The sequence below is a fragment of the Cariama cristata genome, unplaced genomic scaffold, assembly GCF_000690535.1.
Source record: "Cariama cristata isolate BGI_N322 unplaced genomic scaffold, ASM69053v1 scaffold8248, whole genome shotgun sequence".
NCBI lineage: Eukaryota > Metazoa > Chordata > Aves > Cariamiformes > Cariamidae > Cariama > Cariama cristata.
Genome location: NW_009631611.1, coordinates 59,338 through 74,362, shown reverse-complemented (window position 1 = coordinate 74,362; position 15,025 = coordinate 59,338). Strand labels below are relative to the sequence as shown.

Here is a 15,025-nt window from a genome sequence, read left to right as displayed (position 1 = left end):
TGTCACAAGGTGCCCTGTCACTTATCACACTTGCTGGTAGCCTCAAAAGTGAGTCTGAGGATTGAATAGGCTGAGGTTGGTGAAAGCATCTTCCAGACTCCCGCAAGGAATATCCTCCACCCTGTGATTGAAGAGCAGTCATTGGCAGGAGTATCGGAGAGGCTTGTCTTGTTTTGGTCTCATTGGACCTGCCCTGTAAATAAAGAGGCATCTTCCCTTTTTGTGCCAGTAATTGCAAGAAGAAAGTTCATAATTAGGCCTTTTTAATTAAAAGTTGGATAATATTTGTATTACAGCAGCCTAAAAGAGGCAAGATTACGTACAGCAAATCTGCAAAGTGATCTCTGTCAAAGGGGACTGTAAAGCAAGGTCTTACAGGGGATGTTTCTTGATCAAGAAGAGTGACTGGAAGACTGGCAGCTGTGACCTAATGGTAGCATGAGGATGAAAGTAGTAAGAAAAATGAACTGGAAATAAAATGTGCATTTCTTAATTAAATCCAAATGGAAAGAAACTTCATCAGTCTTAGCTCTCCCAGACCCCAGGGTCTGTTCCCTAGGAGATAAGGAGAAGGAGCTGTGCTCCCACCTAGCTGATTTAATTCTGGCTGCTGGGAGAAAAGCTTCAATTGCATCTGATTGTAAGAACTGTTCTTTGTTTCCCTTGGAGTTGATTGAGGTCTACAGAAAAACATAATTAGAGAAGTGTGTATTTGATACAGGAACAACTGGCTGAGCATACTGGGTTTCACATGTCTGTAAAATTTTATGTAAGGTTTCATTTTATTTTTTTTTTTAGGTAAGAAACTTAATAACCTGGAGTATCTTGGAAACAAAACTAGTGAGCCCAACATTTCATCTACTTTAAAGACAGTGTTTTAGTTGTGAGAGAGCATGTGTGTCCTCTGTGCTTGGTTGTGTTTACTGTGGGCAGAGCTCATTTGATGACTTTCTCCCAAACGAAACTGCTCTTTTCTACTGTTTTCGTTATTTTTTCCCATTTATCTGCTCTTGGGAGGGGAAGGAGGTTTTTTTAAGACTAATTCTAGAAATACTGAAAAGTTATCCACTTTGGCAAGTTTAATTCAGGTGTTGAAAGCCACACACAGGCTCAGTTTCAAAAAGTATTTAGAACCACAGTACCTGTAAATCTGTGCTTCCTAAGACACCTGAATGCTTTCTGTAAAGGTGTTTTTTAGTGTCTGAAAACAAAAAATCCCGTTCTAGTAAGGAGACATAGTTAACTCTTTCTCAGCTGATTGGAACAAATAGTTATATTGACTTTTAAATTCAGAGCAGAACCTCAATTTCCCTTTCTAAATCACTTCAGTGTTGTTTTTCTCATTCTGCCTTTTTGCAGATAAGACAAGTATTCGAGCGATTGTATGGCTGATGTTGTGGCAGAATGAAGATGGACTTTATTTCTAGAATATGGTAGAAACAAATTGTTCCCACTTAGCTCCTCTCCTTTTCAGGATGCATGTTTCAAGCCAATGTGTCCTGGCTACGCTACACTTAAAATGGAATTACTTTTGCTGACCAGATTTCACAAAACACTCTGGCATCCACAGCTGATGGTGTCAAATTAGATATTGAAAGATATTTGGGGGATATTTTGGCATGTCTTAATATTGTAGCTTTGCACCGTTAGTTATCCAGATTTTCTTGTGCTGCATTTATAGTTTCTAACCTGTGTATCTTTTTACCTTTAGGATACCTGTCACTATAGTAACCAGCTGAGCATGTGAGCTTCTGGACAGTTTCTCAAAGAAAAGGACTTCAATGAAGCTCAACACTGTTACAGTTTTGGAAGTAGACCTGTATAACTCTCTGAGCTTGATCTGGCTAGTTGCCATGTTTTATTGAGAATTAGGATTACACAAGAGGTTTAGTCCCAAAGACACATATTATTAGCTGCTATGGATTAAAAAACAAAACAAAACACCCTCCACAAACCAAACCAAAAGGATCGTTTTCCACAGGGTAGCAGATGAGAAAGCGATTATCTGAGACAGGTACAGAGTTACAACCTGAAGTGATGCATTTGTTTCTTGTTTTCCTTCTCACAGCTTTGCATCTTACTGTTTCTGTGCTTTATAGGAATGATGTTACTAGGATTTTAAGTTGAGAGAACAAGGTGTGTGATGTACCAGTGCTGTGAATCAGCAGAGGGCACTACGTGCCTATAAACCTATGTAACTGTGAATTAACATGCAGAGTGACATCTCGGTGAAGTTAGCATCAGTTACTCCAAGCTTTAGTCGATTTACCTGGGGGAATATCTGTGCTCATTCAGTGATGCAGAGAATGCACCACACTTTCTTCCAATGAAAGCTGACTGTATTTATAAGATGTTTATACTGTGCTATAGAAAAATGCACGGATCATTGTCACCAGGGGCTTCAATTCACAATACTGCATCCCACTTGGGCCCTAATGTTTAGGGGAGCATGAAGTTGTCTTGTGCCTGCAAATGGAGACATTCTTCTGAGATCCCACTCTGCATTGAGGAACTGATGGTGTTTCCTGGCAGAGCGTGTCCTTTTTCAGCTAACAATTCACTCACTCTCACCCTCACAGGAGAAGATGTATGGGATCTGGTCCCTGTGCCCTCCCAAATGCTGGGGCTGATACTCAAGGGGCTACTGATAATTCAGTTGCCATGCTGTGTTTTTTTCCACCTGTAATAACCCACTTCTTATGTCAGCTATTTGACCTGAAACAGAGCTGATGTATGCAGAAAGTTTATTTCTATACTACTTATATTACATGGGTCCAGTGTAACTAAGCTTAATGTTGGTTGACGTGAAACGGATGAGAAAATCTACTGGGAATGGTAATATTTCTGACAAACTCTAGATTTCTCGTATCCTTGTTTGTTTATTCCTGAGGCAGCTGGGTGGTATGAGTTTCCTCTCTATAGTTTCAGCTTCTTCAGTATGCTTTAGCCCATACTGCAGCAACAGCCTTTATAAGCAGCAAGTGACCCATACGATAGCAGATAGACCTCCAACTGCTGATGCTGGTGTTCTGCTTTTGGAAGCATTGCAAGTGGCATCATGAAAAAGTTTCCAAAAAATATATATGCCTGTATTAAATACCACTAAACCCTAAAATAATAATTAAAAAAAAAAGGTAAGAAATACTTCTGAGCATTATAGTACTAGTGTTGAAATACCATGTCAAATGATCTGAAGGGGTGGTTATTATTGCTGGTTTTATACTGCTCTGATTTAGGTATAAAAATATTTGAAAAGGAAATGTTTTGTGCATCTTGAGGCATATTTTTCATCTGTGTCTTGTTTTTCTTTAGAGATTATACAGTACCAGGAGCTATGTAGAATGCTGTTCCCAGCAATATGATAGAAGTAGGCAAATTTTGCCTAAATATCAAAAACCTTGTATCTGCAAAAGTGCAAATTCATCAGAAGTAGAGCTGAAATGTTTCAGTTTGTTGGAAACTACTCCGAGTTATGTGTAGTCTTTCTTTGGTGCTGCTATTTTTGTTTCTGTGTAGAGCCTACTCTTGCAGTCTCTTCTCAAACAAAATTCTGATTGACAGCACCTGGAGTTTTGTCTGTGTAGGAAATAAGGATCAGGCCTTACAAAATGTCTTGGGAGCTCTTGAAAGTAACTTTCACTGGAGACTCCCTGACCTTGATTGTTTTTATTTTTCCAGGTTGAAGTTTGTTGTTGTGTTTTACGAGACTTGTCACCCCAGATTTCGGCACAAGAGACATGGCCAAGATTTTCCCTTTCAGCAGTTCAAATGCAGTGAAATAGAAGAATACTAAAACAAAGATACGTTTTGTGTGTCTTTTAGCCGTGCGCTCATGAGGAAGCACCACAGGGAATTCATAAGACTTGAGTTAACTCAGAGGGGATAACTCAGTTAGGATTGCCTCTGGCAGCGCAGGAAGCTCAGAACAAAATCAATAATTGGAATAACCCATTCTGATGCTGTCTTGGTTTTCTTGAGCACAGCAGTATATGTGTTTCATAAGTCTAAATCTGGGAAATGCTAGGTACTTAAAACCGAACTGATATGCTTTGTCTTTGGAATACCTACATGGTGTTTATAGTAGTGAAAGGTGGCTCCGGTGTTCAGAAGAAGGCATGGTTAAACTAACTTCTTGCTGCCGTAGGAGTTAGTTACAGAATTTTAATGTGCCCCAAAAGGCTAAAAGGTAATTACCAACATGGCTCAGATGTTACTAGTTGGGATGGGAGGGTACTCAGTCTGAGAGCTTTTGGTCTTCTTTCATAGCTCTTTGGCAGCAGAGTATGAAGGTGTGCCCCAGTTCAAATTAATTTCATGTGAAGAGATTCCATAATAGTGCCCAAATGTCTGTGTCAGGACCAAATGCTTCTGATGAAACAAACTCATTGAGTTCATCTACATCTACAGGGATGTGTTTTCCTGATTCCAATTTAATGTATTTTCATGTGGTTGAACACAAGAGCTGTAGAAATGTGCTTTTGTTCCATGTTGAATGAAAAACAAAACAAAAACAAACCCATAAACCAACCCTCTATTTTCTGGAGTATTTGTGAACATGCGCTGTAATCTCCATTCTTAAATTGGAAATGCTAGGTTTTCAGCCTTGGTGCCTCTGGCTCATGGAGTGACTAGAGAGCTATTCTGGCTATAACAAAACTTCTGATTGAAATCTTCTTAAAATTTGATTTTTTTTTGGCATTTTCTGAACCCTAATCTCTCCTCAAAAGCTCTTTGAAATGAAATTGTTGTTTTGCAGCTACTTCTTCATATGTCCATGTACCAAAGAATTAAATCCTTTCCTCCTACACTTTGCTTTCTTCCTAACTTTTATTACCTTGGTGTTTCTAACTAGGATTCCGTTAGAATCCTGCATCTGTATAAAGACTAGGTGAAAAGACAGTTTCTTCTTCACTTTCTCTAACCTGTTGGTGTGTTGTGTTTTGTTTTTTTTTTTTGTAAACTAATTTTCCCTTATCCTAAGGTTTGACTTTTGACCTTACTGCTTTCTAAGTATCTCTCTCTTTGAATTAGAAGTCCTTAAAGTTATTAGCCAGCATTTTTCAAGGTTGTATCTCATTTTGTTATTTCCAGACCAAGTTTTTGAGTCTTTCAGGATCCCTTTGTGCCCTTTTACTGTCTCTTCTGGTGCTTGCAAACACCTGCAGATTTGAGTAATGTGCTCTTGGTCCCTGCTTTCACATTATTAATAAAGAGGCTAAATCAAATCAAGGCTGACGCTTCTTTGCGTAAGTGGTCTTTGGATACTTCTCCTCAACAAGATACAGTGTTGTTGTTGTTACCCAGTTCTAAATATTAAATCCTGATGCAGTTGAAGCTAGTGTAAATATTTTTTTAGCGTTGGGTTGGTCTGATGCTGCATCAAGTACCTATTAAAAATTAGTACTTCTACCAGTTGACATTCATGCTGATGCAGTGCCTGTTTAAATACATAATTTAATACAAGTTTTGAAAAATCAGCTGTGGCAGGCAATTATGGCCTTTATTGTTTATCTATTTTATGGAGTCCAGAATGCATTGTGAAAAGATGAGTAACCACATAATGCTAATGAACATTTCTTTGTGAATTTTTAAAACTATTATGCTGCCATCCATATAGTCAGCCAGGGAAATCCCATGTAAATAAAATAGCTCTACAAATTACCTGTTGTCTTCCACTTTTAATTAAGCTAGACTTTCTGAATATCTAGTAGTGGAGATATAGATATATAAAATCTAACTATTAAATATATAATGATGTAATTAGGACATTTGTATTGGCCACACTACCACTCTCTGTAATTTATGGCTAGAGGTGTTGGATTGGAAGAATGAGTCGTCATTAGTAAATGCTACATTTTCTGTAGGGCTGGGGATTTTTAGGTAAGCCAAAACCACTTTTTTCCAGGAAGGTCTCTGAGCTATGATTTTAGTCTATAGTAAAGCTCATCACAGTTGCTTTTGATTTTGAAAGAAACCACCCCCCCCATCCCCTCCACTAAATACAATTAACGGTTCAGTCTTTTTATGAACATGTAGGAGAAAAAATGTAATATATGTTTCTCTTTTTCGGTAACAAATAGCCAATTTTTCATCTCAGTTGAGCAATGCTGTTCCTTCTAATTTTTTTTGTCTGATCTTAGTGACTCTGTTGCAGGGTATCAATTTTGTTGCCCAGAACTGCCCAATATAAAGCTTTGAAGCTACAAGGCAATATCAGTTCTGTGCACAACTGACTTAAGCATGATACACAGTTGAATGAAGTTACACATGCAGAATAACAGGATCGCAGAATAACAGGGCCACAGAATGGTTGAGGTTGGAGGGGACCTAGAGCTGGTTGTCCAGGACTGTGACCAGGCAGCTTTTGAGTATCTCCAAGGATGGAGACTTTACGACCTCCCTGGGCAACCTGTGCCAGGGCTCAGTCACCCTCACAGTGGGAAAAGTGTTTGCTGATGTTCAAAAGGAACCTCCTGTGTTTCAGTTTGTGCTCGTTGCCTCTTGTTCTGTGTGCACACAGACACAATCTGTTGGAAACTGTTACATGTAGTGATTAAACTGTGCTTTTTTTCCAGTGAACACAACCATTTGGTGCAGTTTCCTGCACACAGAAACCATGATTATGGTTGCATTTAGTTTTTATGATGTTTTTGTTTGTTTTTAATCTTGTAGGGCAAGTCTTACGCCTTTAAAGGTCCATTCCCTCCTATGTGGAATCCATTGGCCTACCTGGACTACAACAACTTATGGAGGACCATGGATGAAATGGGAAAGGAGGTACGGTATGAGGAATTGCAGCTGAACATCTCTGCTCAGCTTTGTCTCTGTGAGGGGCAGAGTGAAGACGGGACTAGGATGCAGATAGGCAAAGCTGCTCTAGCTTGAACAAAGCTGATGTTGGTAAGAGTGGCATCATGCCATGCATTTTGGTATGTGCTGATGGTCAGAGCACGTCTGTAGGTGGCATCTGGCAGGCTCTTCTGAAGGCCATGCTACTGAGGCTGTCTGCGGTCATACCTTTGTTTTGCTGGATATGTGAACATTAGGGTTTTATGTGTGTGATTTTTAGCACTTTGCCCGATGATTGGGTAAGTAATATTTTAAGAGGCTTGCAGACCTCAAATGTATGCCCTTCTCCATCCTCAAATTCAACTTGTCCATTTTAGTTTGTTGCCAGTAGTGTAAGTTTTCCATTGACTGAGCTACAAGACTTTGAGAAGAGGTTGCTGTTACTTGCATAGATGAACGGGAGAGAGATGAAATAAGGCAGAGACATTCCCCAGCACTGTACTTTGCCTTTCTAGGCAAAGTTCTTAACTCTAAAATTATTCTCTCTTCTTCATTCTAAAAAAAACCCCAAATATTTCAAAACGAGCAAGCAGACAACAAAAAACCTGAAAGCATCCTTTTCTAAGTTCACTGTATCACCTGCCAGGAATGTGCAGGCTGAATTACCATGTAAAGATGAGATTGTGATTGTTTGTGTTTGTTGTCTCTTTCTTGTGCCACTCATTCATTTGCTGATGAACTCTCTTTTATATCTCCTTAGATTCCCAGTGAAGCCCCATGGAAGGCTCCACACGCAGAAGAATGGGACAAAATGACTATGCAAGATTTCATAGATAAAATTTGCTGGACAAAGTAAGAAACTCTTTTCAATACAAACTATAATATCTTATATTTATATGCCTTAGAGCTCCAAATAAGTGTTACTGCTTTGCAAACAGATATAACTACCACTAGAACTAGAATGCAACCTTTTTAAAGAAATGGGATGAGAAAATATTGTAATAATGGACCACAACACCTGTCAGCACATGCAGCAGATTCTGTTGTATTTCCTAACTTTTTAGACTAAAATAAAGATAAAAGGAAAATGGTTTTTTTTGAAGGTTACTTCTGAAGAGATGGGTAGTACCTTCGTCTGTTATGTGTACTTTCCCTCTCTTTATTGTGTGTTTAACCTTTAAGAGAAAAATGCTCTGGCTACAGCAGGTTTTTGAATCAAAGTTTTGATGGAACAACACACTTTTATTCTGTACTAGACCAGCTGATTTTACCAAAGTGCTATAAAAATAACATTTGTCTTGAAATAGCACTAAATCACTTTAATACCCATCATTCTATTGTTTAACTGCTGCACTACATACCACCTAGGGAAACTGAAAATGCTTCCTGTTTTTATGTATACATCAAAGCAATTTTTCTTTACTTGCCATTCAACAACAGTTTGATTGGTTTTCTTCTCACTGAAGGGGGAAAAAAAACCACAATGAAAACCACATTAATTCTGCCTTGCTGTAAAGGAGATTGATTTCTACAGCAACCTCTTCAGGATTGCTAAGCACCCGACACGCAGCTACCACGAACCTGCAGGAGCTTGGTGCAGAGCCCTGCTAGCACCTGTCATTGCCTAGCACCTAGCACCTAGCTGACCCTGTCATTGACAGGGGCGTTTTTACTGCTTCAGCCAGCATGTGGAGAGCATTGTGATTGTTGTTAATGGACAGTAGGATCCTGTCCAAAAACTTTTAATCTTCTGGTTGTTTTTGCTTTAACAAGAGTAACAATTGCACAAATGCATATAGGAAGCCTTTCTTGTTTCTATCGCCATCCATATTCAGGAAAACCAAATAGAAATGTATGCTGGTGGTTCTGCTGGCCATTTGAACCTCTAGTTTGGTAAGGATCTACACAAGTTAACAAAATGCCAAGCATCGCTAGTCATTCAATATCCAATAGCTCACGTGACTACAGTCATTTTTTTTTTTTCAAACTCTGATGGAATAAGACTTGACATTTTACCTGAATATTGGCATAACTGTCAGCCTCCCTTAATTCCAAGATGCTTTTCAGATTTTATATGTGCATCTCAGCTTGATTTGCCTGGTTTGTTCAAGATTTAAGTAACATGCTGTAGAAACTTCCCACCCTGGAAAGTAATGATCCAGAATGGTAATCTTCTACTATTTCATCTAGCAGACTGTACAGATTTGCTTTTGGCTGGAGTTGCATGCTGGAAATGCCCTGAGTGCACTTGGTTGAAATCATACTGCCATTTCTAGGTAAAACACCAGGAGAAACTGGGGAACTGAAATGCTGAAAAGCAACAGGAGAAGGCAGCAGAAACTAGGAGAATTTAACCACCATCTAATAGCTTCTGCTTATAAAATATTAAAAAATACATATACTAATTCTCCCATTAGACAAAATATCTTTCAGAGTTGATCATATTTTACAGTATGTGTTTGTACAGACAAAATTGATCAATATTTTCTGTATTATTTTTGGCTGTCAAGAATGAAGCCAGAACACACTCATATTTCAGAAAATGGATCAGCTTTTTACTTCAGCGGGACTTTGCATTTTTAGAAAGGACAGAAGATGCCTTTTTTCTGTGTAGATCTACAGCTTTTTGAAATAGTATGTTTGTGTTACGCTTTTCACTTTTTTTTGAGAGAGAGTGTTCAAAGACTGAAAAAAGAAAGAAGTAACTAGAAGTGGATTCTGTACTGGCTTTGGATATTATTGGTTGCTGGATGCCTGGCATATGAAATACCTATAGAATCTCAGTCCCTGTCAATCACGATGCTGTTAAGCTGAGTGTCTCCTGGTCCTGTCCATGTCCCTTTAAACTCCTTCTCAGAGTGAGGGCAGAGGAAGTATTTACTTCTAACAGGAGGAATGTTTCCCTGAGCCTTGATTAACTCTGTCTTAGTGCACCCCAAAATCTTGTATAGGTTTATACAGTAATTTTCAGTAGAGCTGTTATGAAAGCACCAACTGGAGGACATAAAGCAGTGATCCTTTTCCAGACACAGGCCACTTTTCCACTTCTGTGGACCAGTGTTTAAAATACTGAGTTGAGCAACCAAAAGTATCCTTTCCCTTTTCTTGCCAGACTTCTGCATGAAGGTGTATGTGCTGTCTCTTCACTTATGGCTTCCTACTTACATTTCTTTTGTTGTTGTGTCCCAGCTGCAGCACCCTGCCTGAGCACAGCAGAGGAAGGGGCAGTGAAGGGATGCTGACTAATCCAAGGAGTTTAGATAATTAGCTTAAACAAGATACCTGACTTTTTTATGACAAGTGTTGAATCATCTCTATGCTGTGTGTTTGAGGGACAGGCATTCAATAGGTGCAAATAGAGCTGCAGATCTTGTATATAACCTGGGAACCATGGGAGGACATGGTGGTTTTGGAGTCCAGTGAAGACAGGAGGACTTGCTTCCTTTAATCCTGCATCTAGGATGACAAGCTAACTTTGCATTAGTAGCATAAAGTGACATAAGCTTTCATGGGCTCTTGTGTCTCCTAGAGCCCTAATTCGACTGGAATACAGCAGTGATTGATTAACTTTTTTTTTTTCCAGGGTTAATTGAAAAATGTTGCATAAAAGGAATTGATACTTTCACACTTCAACTGAAAATAAGGAATCCTTTGCCCTCAGTGAAAGAAGAGATTGCTGATGACAGTTACACGAGAACAATCTTGTCACCCTTCTTCAGCTTTTAAATTAACGCACTTTCTTGTCTTTGTTGCAGTGCTGCCAAGAGTTTTGCAACTCTGTTTGTGAATGTGGATGTCACTTCTGAACCCCACGAGGTCTCTGCCCTTTGGTTTTTGTGGTACGTGAAGCAGTGTGGGGGGACAACAAGGATATTCTCAACGACCAACGGAGGACAGGTACTGTCAGCTATCACCTTCTGCGGCTCGTGACAGGTTCTGTTTTAACTTCATTCTTTTGCTTGTTTATTTTAGTTCAGAGGGCCAACTGAGATGTCCATGACTCTGAGCCAGCGGCACATTGATAACTAGTTCTATTTATTTACATGTTAATCTGGATCTTGCAAAACTAGTGTTGAAGGCTGTTCCTGTGCCAAAGGCATTGGCCCAGGGATCAGTAGATTTGTATCTGTTCCTGACTCTGGCTTCCCTTTGGGCTCTGGTTAGAACATGTGCTCTGCTTATCCATGTTGAAAAAAGAAAGTTTTATTTATGCTTATTTCTGTCATGAGGCTGAAGCAAGCCTCGCCACTTCAGAAGCATTTAATGAAGATGGCAGTGCTAACTGCACGAGTGTGTAGAGTGCTCCAAATGAATACTGAAAGTGTAGCCCAGAGCTGGGTTGGTAAAGACGCAAACTTCCAAGGATTAAAACTATTAAGATTTTAGAATCTGCCTGAAGAAAATGAAGACCCCTGCTTAAATATGATACCTCTCTGAAATGTTTGAAATCTGGTACATTAGTGCTGCTTCTGCATTTTGAGAAAGTAAAGACTGTGTTAATGGTCTTCTACTTGAGAAATGCAAATTTTACTAACTGTATTAGAAATAATTCTGGTTTTAGAAATACAAATTATTTATTCCTAAATAAATAACTAAAAATACAAATACATTAAAACATGTTAAAATGCATAAATATGCATAGATAAGCAATAATTATAGATAATTTAACTGTAAAAATGTTGAATAAAATATTATTGGAATTCTGTATTATATTAGAGGTGATTTGAGTTTAAGTTAGGTTAGATTATATACTGCAGGAGATATTTTTGTTGTGAGCTACGTCACTTCTTATACTTTGTTATTTATTATGAGAATCAGGGTTCCTACTTCTGATACACAGAGCTTTGCAGGGGTAAGAGTGAACTCAGAGAAAGGTTTAAAAGTTTCAGTGCTTTTCAGAAGTCTTGCTGATTCACACAGGTCTGTGGAATCCATTTGGAGACTAGAGGAGAAGGGATTTTCTCATGAGGTTACTGATACTTTAGTTTTGGCTGGTGGTCAAATATGGGAAGTGTTTGAGGAGTTCACTGAAGGAGGAAGTAACGTGGATACATTCTCCAGGTGAGAGTGCCAAACTTCCCGATAATGTTTTGATAACAACGGAAGAATGGGGTTTGTTTCGAATGCTAAGCAAAATGTTTGCCCTGATGCACCCTTCACAAGCACCACTCTGCTGAGTCTGCTTTGCCGAGCTGTTGTTTTCATTTTTTTCAGGAGAGGAAGTTTGTTGGGGGCTCTGGCCAGATCAGTGAGAAAATAATGGAGCGCCTGGGAGGGCGGGTGAAGCTGAGGAAACCAGTCATCCGCATCGACCAGTCCGGTGAAAGTGTCATAGTGGAAACCTTAGATCATGAATTATATGAGGTAATGAAACTTCTGACATTTAAGCAACTGTTTGTGCTGTGATGGCTAGAAAACCTTTAGCTTTTCCTTTTTGACTTCTCAAAAATCCTGTACAAAAATGTAGCAGAGATTTAAGTGGCTATGACAGAAAGTCACCCTTTCTGACTGTCCCAAAGTAATAGCAGTGATAGAACTTTAAAACGGTGCATGAAAAACAAACTGTATATTCAAACTCTTCCTTTGCTAGCATCTCTTCTTTGTGTTTTTACCTTCTAAATTAAAGGATAATTGTAAGGTGAACACAAAAATGTAGCTTAGCAATAAACTTTCTGTGAAAAACATTGCAGGCTTTCCTTCCAGGTTGTAACAGAGGAGTCCAGATGGAAGGGAGACCAATGGACTCTTACAACACAGCAATTTTTTTATTTTTTTTTTTTTTTTAAGCACTGGGGAAAGAGCAGCTGCCCCTCATTCGAACAGATGGCTGTTTATGTAATGCTTGTTTGTTGTTCAACAAGCAGGATTTTGTGAGGGTTCAGTTTTGCAATTCTTATGCTAAATGTCAAAATTGCTTCAGAAGATACACCCTGCAGCCTCCCCAGATGTCTGCCAAGATCATTAGAGCAATATACTCAGGATGAAGTAGTGGAGAATGTATTTGGTTTACGTGTAATTTCTTTTCCAGGCCAAATATGTGATCACTGCCATTCCTCCAGCTCTTGGTTTGAAGATTCATTTCAACCCACCTTTGCCCCCAATGAGAAACCAGCTCATCAACCGAATCCCCATGGGCTCAGTCATCAAGTGCATTGTATACTACAAGGAAACTTTCTGGAGGAAGAAGGGTATTACCTTTTAATTGAAAGGAATAGTGGTGACATGACTATGTAGTAATGGAGTAGACTTTGTGTTTGGAGGATGCTGGACCTTGGAAGGAGACTTCATACGCTTCTATGCCATTTTTGCCTTCCCCTGTTTGAGAAACTTGAGAGGTTGGTTAGGAAGAGAGGGTGGATGAGGGAATAAAAAGGAGGAGGCAGGCATGAAGGGAGAACTCATGCCTGTTGCTTATTGCCTTGGTTGTTCTTTGTTGTCCTCTCCTTTTCCTTCAGTGGCACCGGGATATGAGTCTCTCCCACTTGTACAATAATGTAAAGGTACAGGTGATGTGTGATGGAAAGAGGTTTTACCCCATCAATTATTAGCCTGTAAAAATTCTTCCTCTGGATGCACTGGGCAGGATTCATTGAAGGTGTCTTCACATAGACATCCCCAGCTGGGCTGGTCATCCTGGACTCCCTTTACATACTGAATACTTCCATGATGATTCTTCAGCTCTCTTTTAGAACTTACCAAGTCTAAGATAAACTACAGTGTAATAGCACCCATTTCTCATCACTGGTTATAATGAGTCCACATTTGTGTTTGTCTACAAATGTCATCCACCTTTCATCTTTGTGAATCATTTTAAGAGTTCTGGATCCTGGTATATTCTGGCTATTAGGTTTGGGATGGATTGGCAAGAGATGACTCCCATTTCCTGATTGACCCCATAGTTTGTGTACTGTGCTTTGCTAATGCCATTGTTCTCCTTTTAAGAACAATTTATTTTCTTCAAACCCTTCTTTTAAGAACAATTGTGTTTTCAAAACAATGTATGAATATCTCCTGTGTCGGACATAAATGTCATATGGAAACAGCTGTGGTAGAGGCACTTGAACATCTTCAGTATCTGAGAGCGATCTGTTTCTGTGCAATTAATAGTTACCTTGCTAACTGGGTTAGCAGAATAACTTATTTTTCCATCATGAATTCAGCAATAGGAGATTCCTTTATTGACTTTCTGTTTTAAAGATGCTTGAGAAGGATTGTTCATTGGCAGTACATATCGAATCTAAACTTTCTCTTCTAGAGAGGATCTAGCACTTCTCTGACTCAAGGCAACACTACACTGCCCGGCAGATCAGCAAAGGATCTTGTCACTTGATGGGGGTCACTTTACTTGGATTCTTTGTTCTCCTTTCCTTTGTTTTCATATCTCCCTGTATTAGAATCAGAGTATCAGAGAATGGTAGAGATTGGGAGGGACCCCTGGATATCATCTAGTCCCATGCCTTGCTCAAAGCAGGATGTATTTAGATCAGGTTGTTTAGGGCTTTTTCCAGTCAAGTTCTGAGTATTTCACAACTTCTGGGAAGCTCATTCCTGTGTTTGATACATGGATCCTAACTTCTTTTCCACCTTGTGCTTAACAGGGTATTGTGGTACCATGATCATTGAAGATGAGGATGCTGCAATTGGTTTAACACTTGATGATACTAAGCCTGATGGCAGCTTTCCTGCTGTAATAGGGTAAGAGACAAAGAAAGTGTCTAGCTAATGCCTTTTTATTTTGTCTTAGAGGCAACAATTGAAACAGAAAACCTGCTACTTTTGAAGGGAAATACTTTAAAATATTTAATGGGTTGAGTTTCTCAGTGTATGGTGAGTATGTTCTGATTTTTTTTTTCCAAAAAAATTCTCTATGATTTAATTGCTAATTTAAAAAAAATTAAATTCTGTTTTTCTTTTCCTCACTGTCATCTTTTGCCTGTTTTGTGGCAAAGTACGAAATTGGAGAAGAGGAAAGGAAGGAGAAAAAAGGGGGTGATTGCAGAAATGTAAAATTTTCTACAGATATTTTGCTTGTCTCAAATCTTCCAGTTCTTTAAATGGAAATTTGTTTTCTAGAATTATATTTTGTTTTGTTCTGTGTTTTTTTTTTTAAACAGCCAGAGAGTATGATCAGTCTTAGAAAGTTTATTAAACAATAATTTCCAGTTCAATCCTCTTGTTGCTATATGCCTACACCCACTGCTGTATAAAATTAAGGTCATTAGGAAACAGCTCATAC

General features: G+C 38.9%; 1 protein-coding gene across 1 annotated transcript in view; it reads left to right on the top strand.

Annotated features, from left to right (window-relative positions):
- LOC104166179 (amine oxidase [flavin-containing] B-like) overlaps nucleotides 1-15,025 on the top strand; it is a gene marked incomplete at its 5' end in the record, with an annotated part of 31,213 nt that overhangs the window by 6,772 nt on the left and 9,416 nt on the right. The window contains 6 exons of the mRNA XM_009706023.1: nucleotides 6,673-6,777; nucleotides 7,550-7,641; nucleotides 10,545-10,686; nucleotides 12,004-12,153; nucleotides 12,818-12,977; nucleotides 14,388-14,484. Of these exons, the coding sequence (XP_009704325.1) occupies nucleotides 6,673-6,777; nucleotides 7,550-7,641; nucleotides 10,545-10,686; nucleotides 12,004-12,153; nucleotides 12,818-12,977; nucleotides 14,388-14,484 (746 nt within the window). The remainder of the gene's footprint in view (nucleotides 1-6,672; nucleotides 6,778-7,549; nucleotides 7,642-10,544; nucleotides 10,687-12,003; nucleotides 12,154-12,817; nucleotides 12,978-14,387; nucleotides 14,485-15,025) is intronic.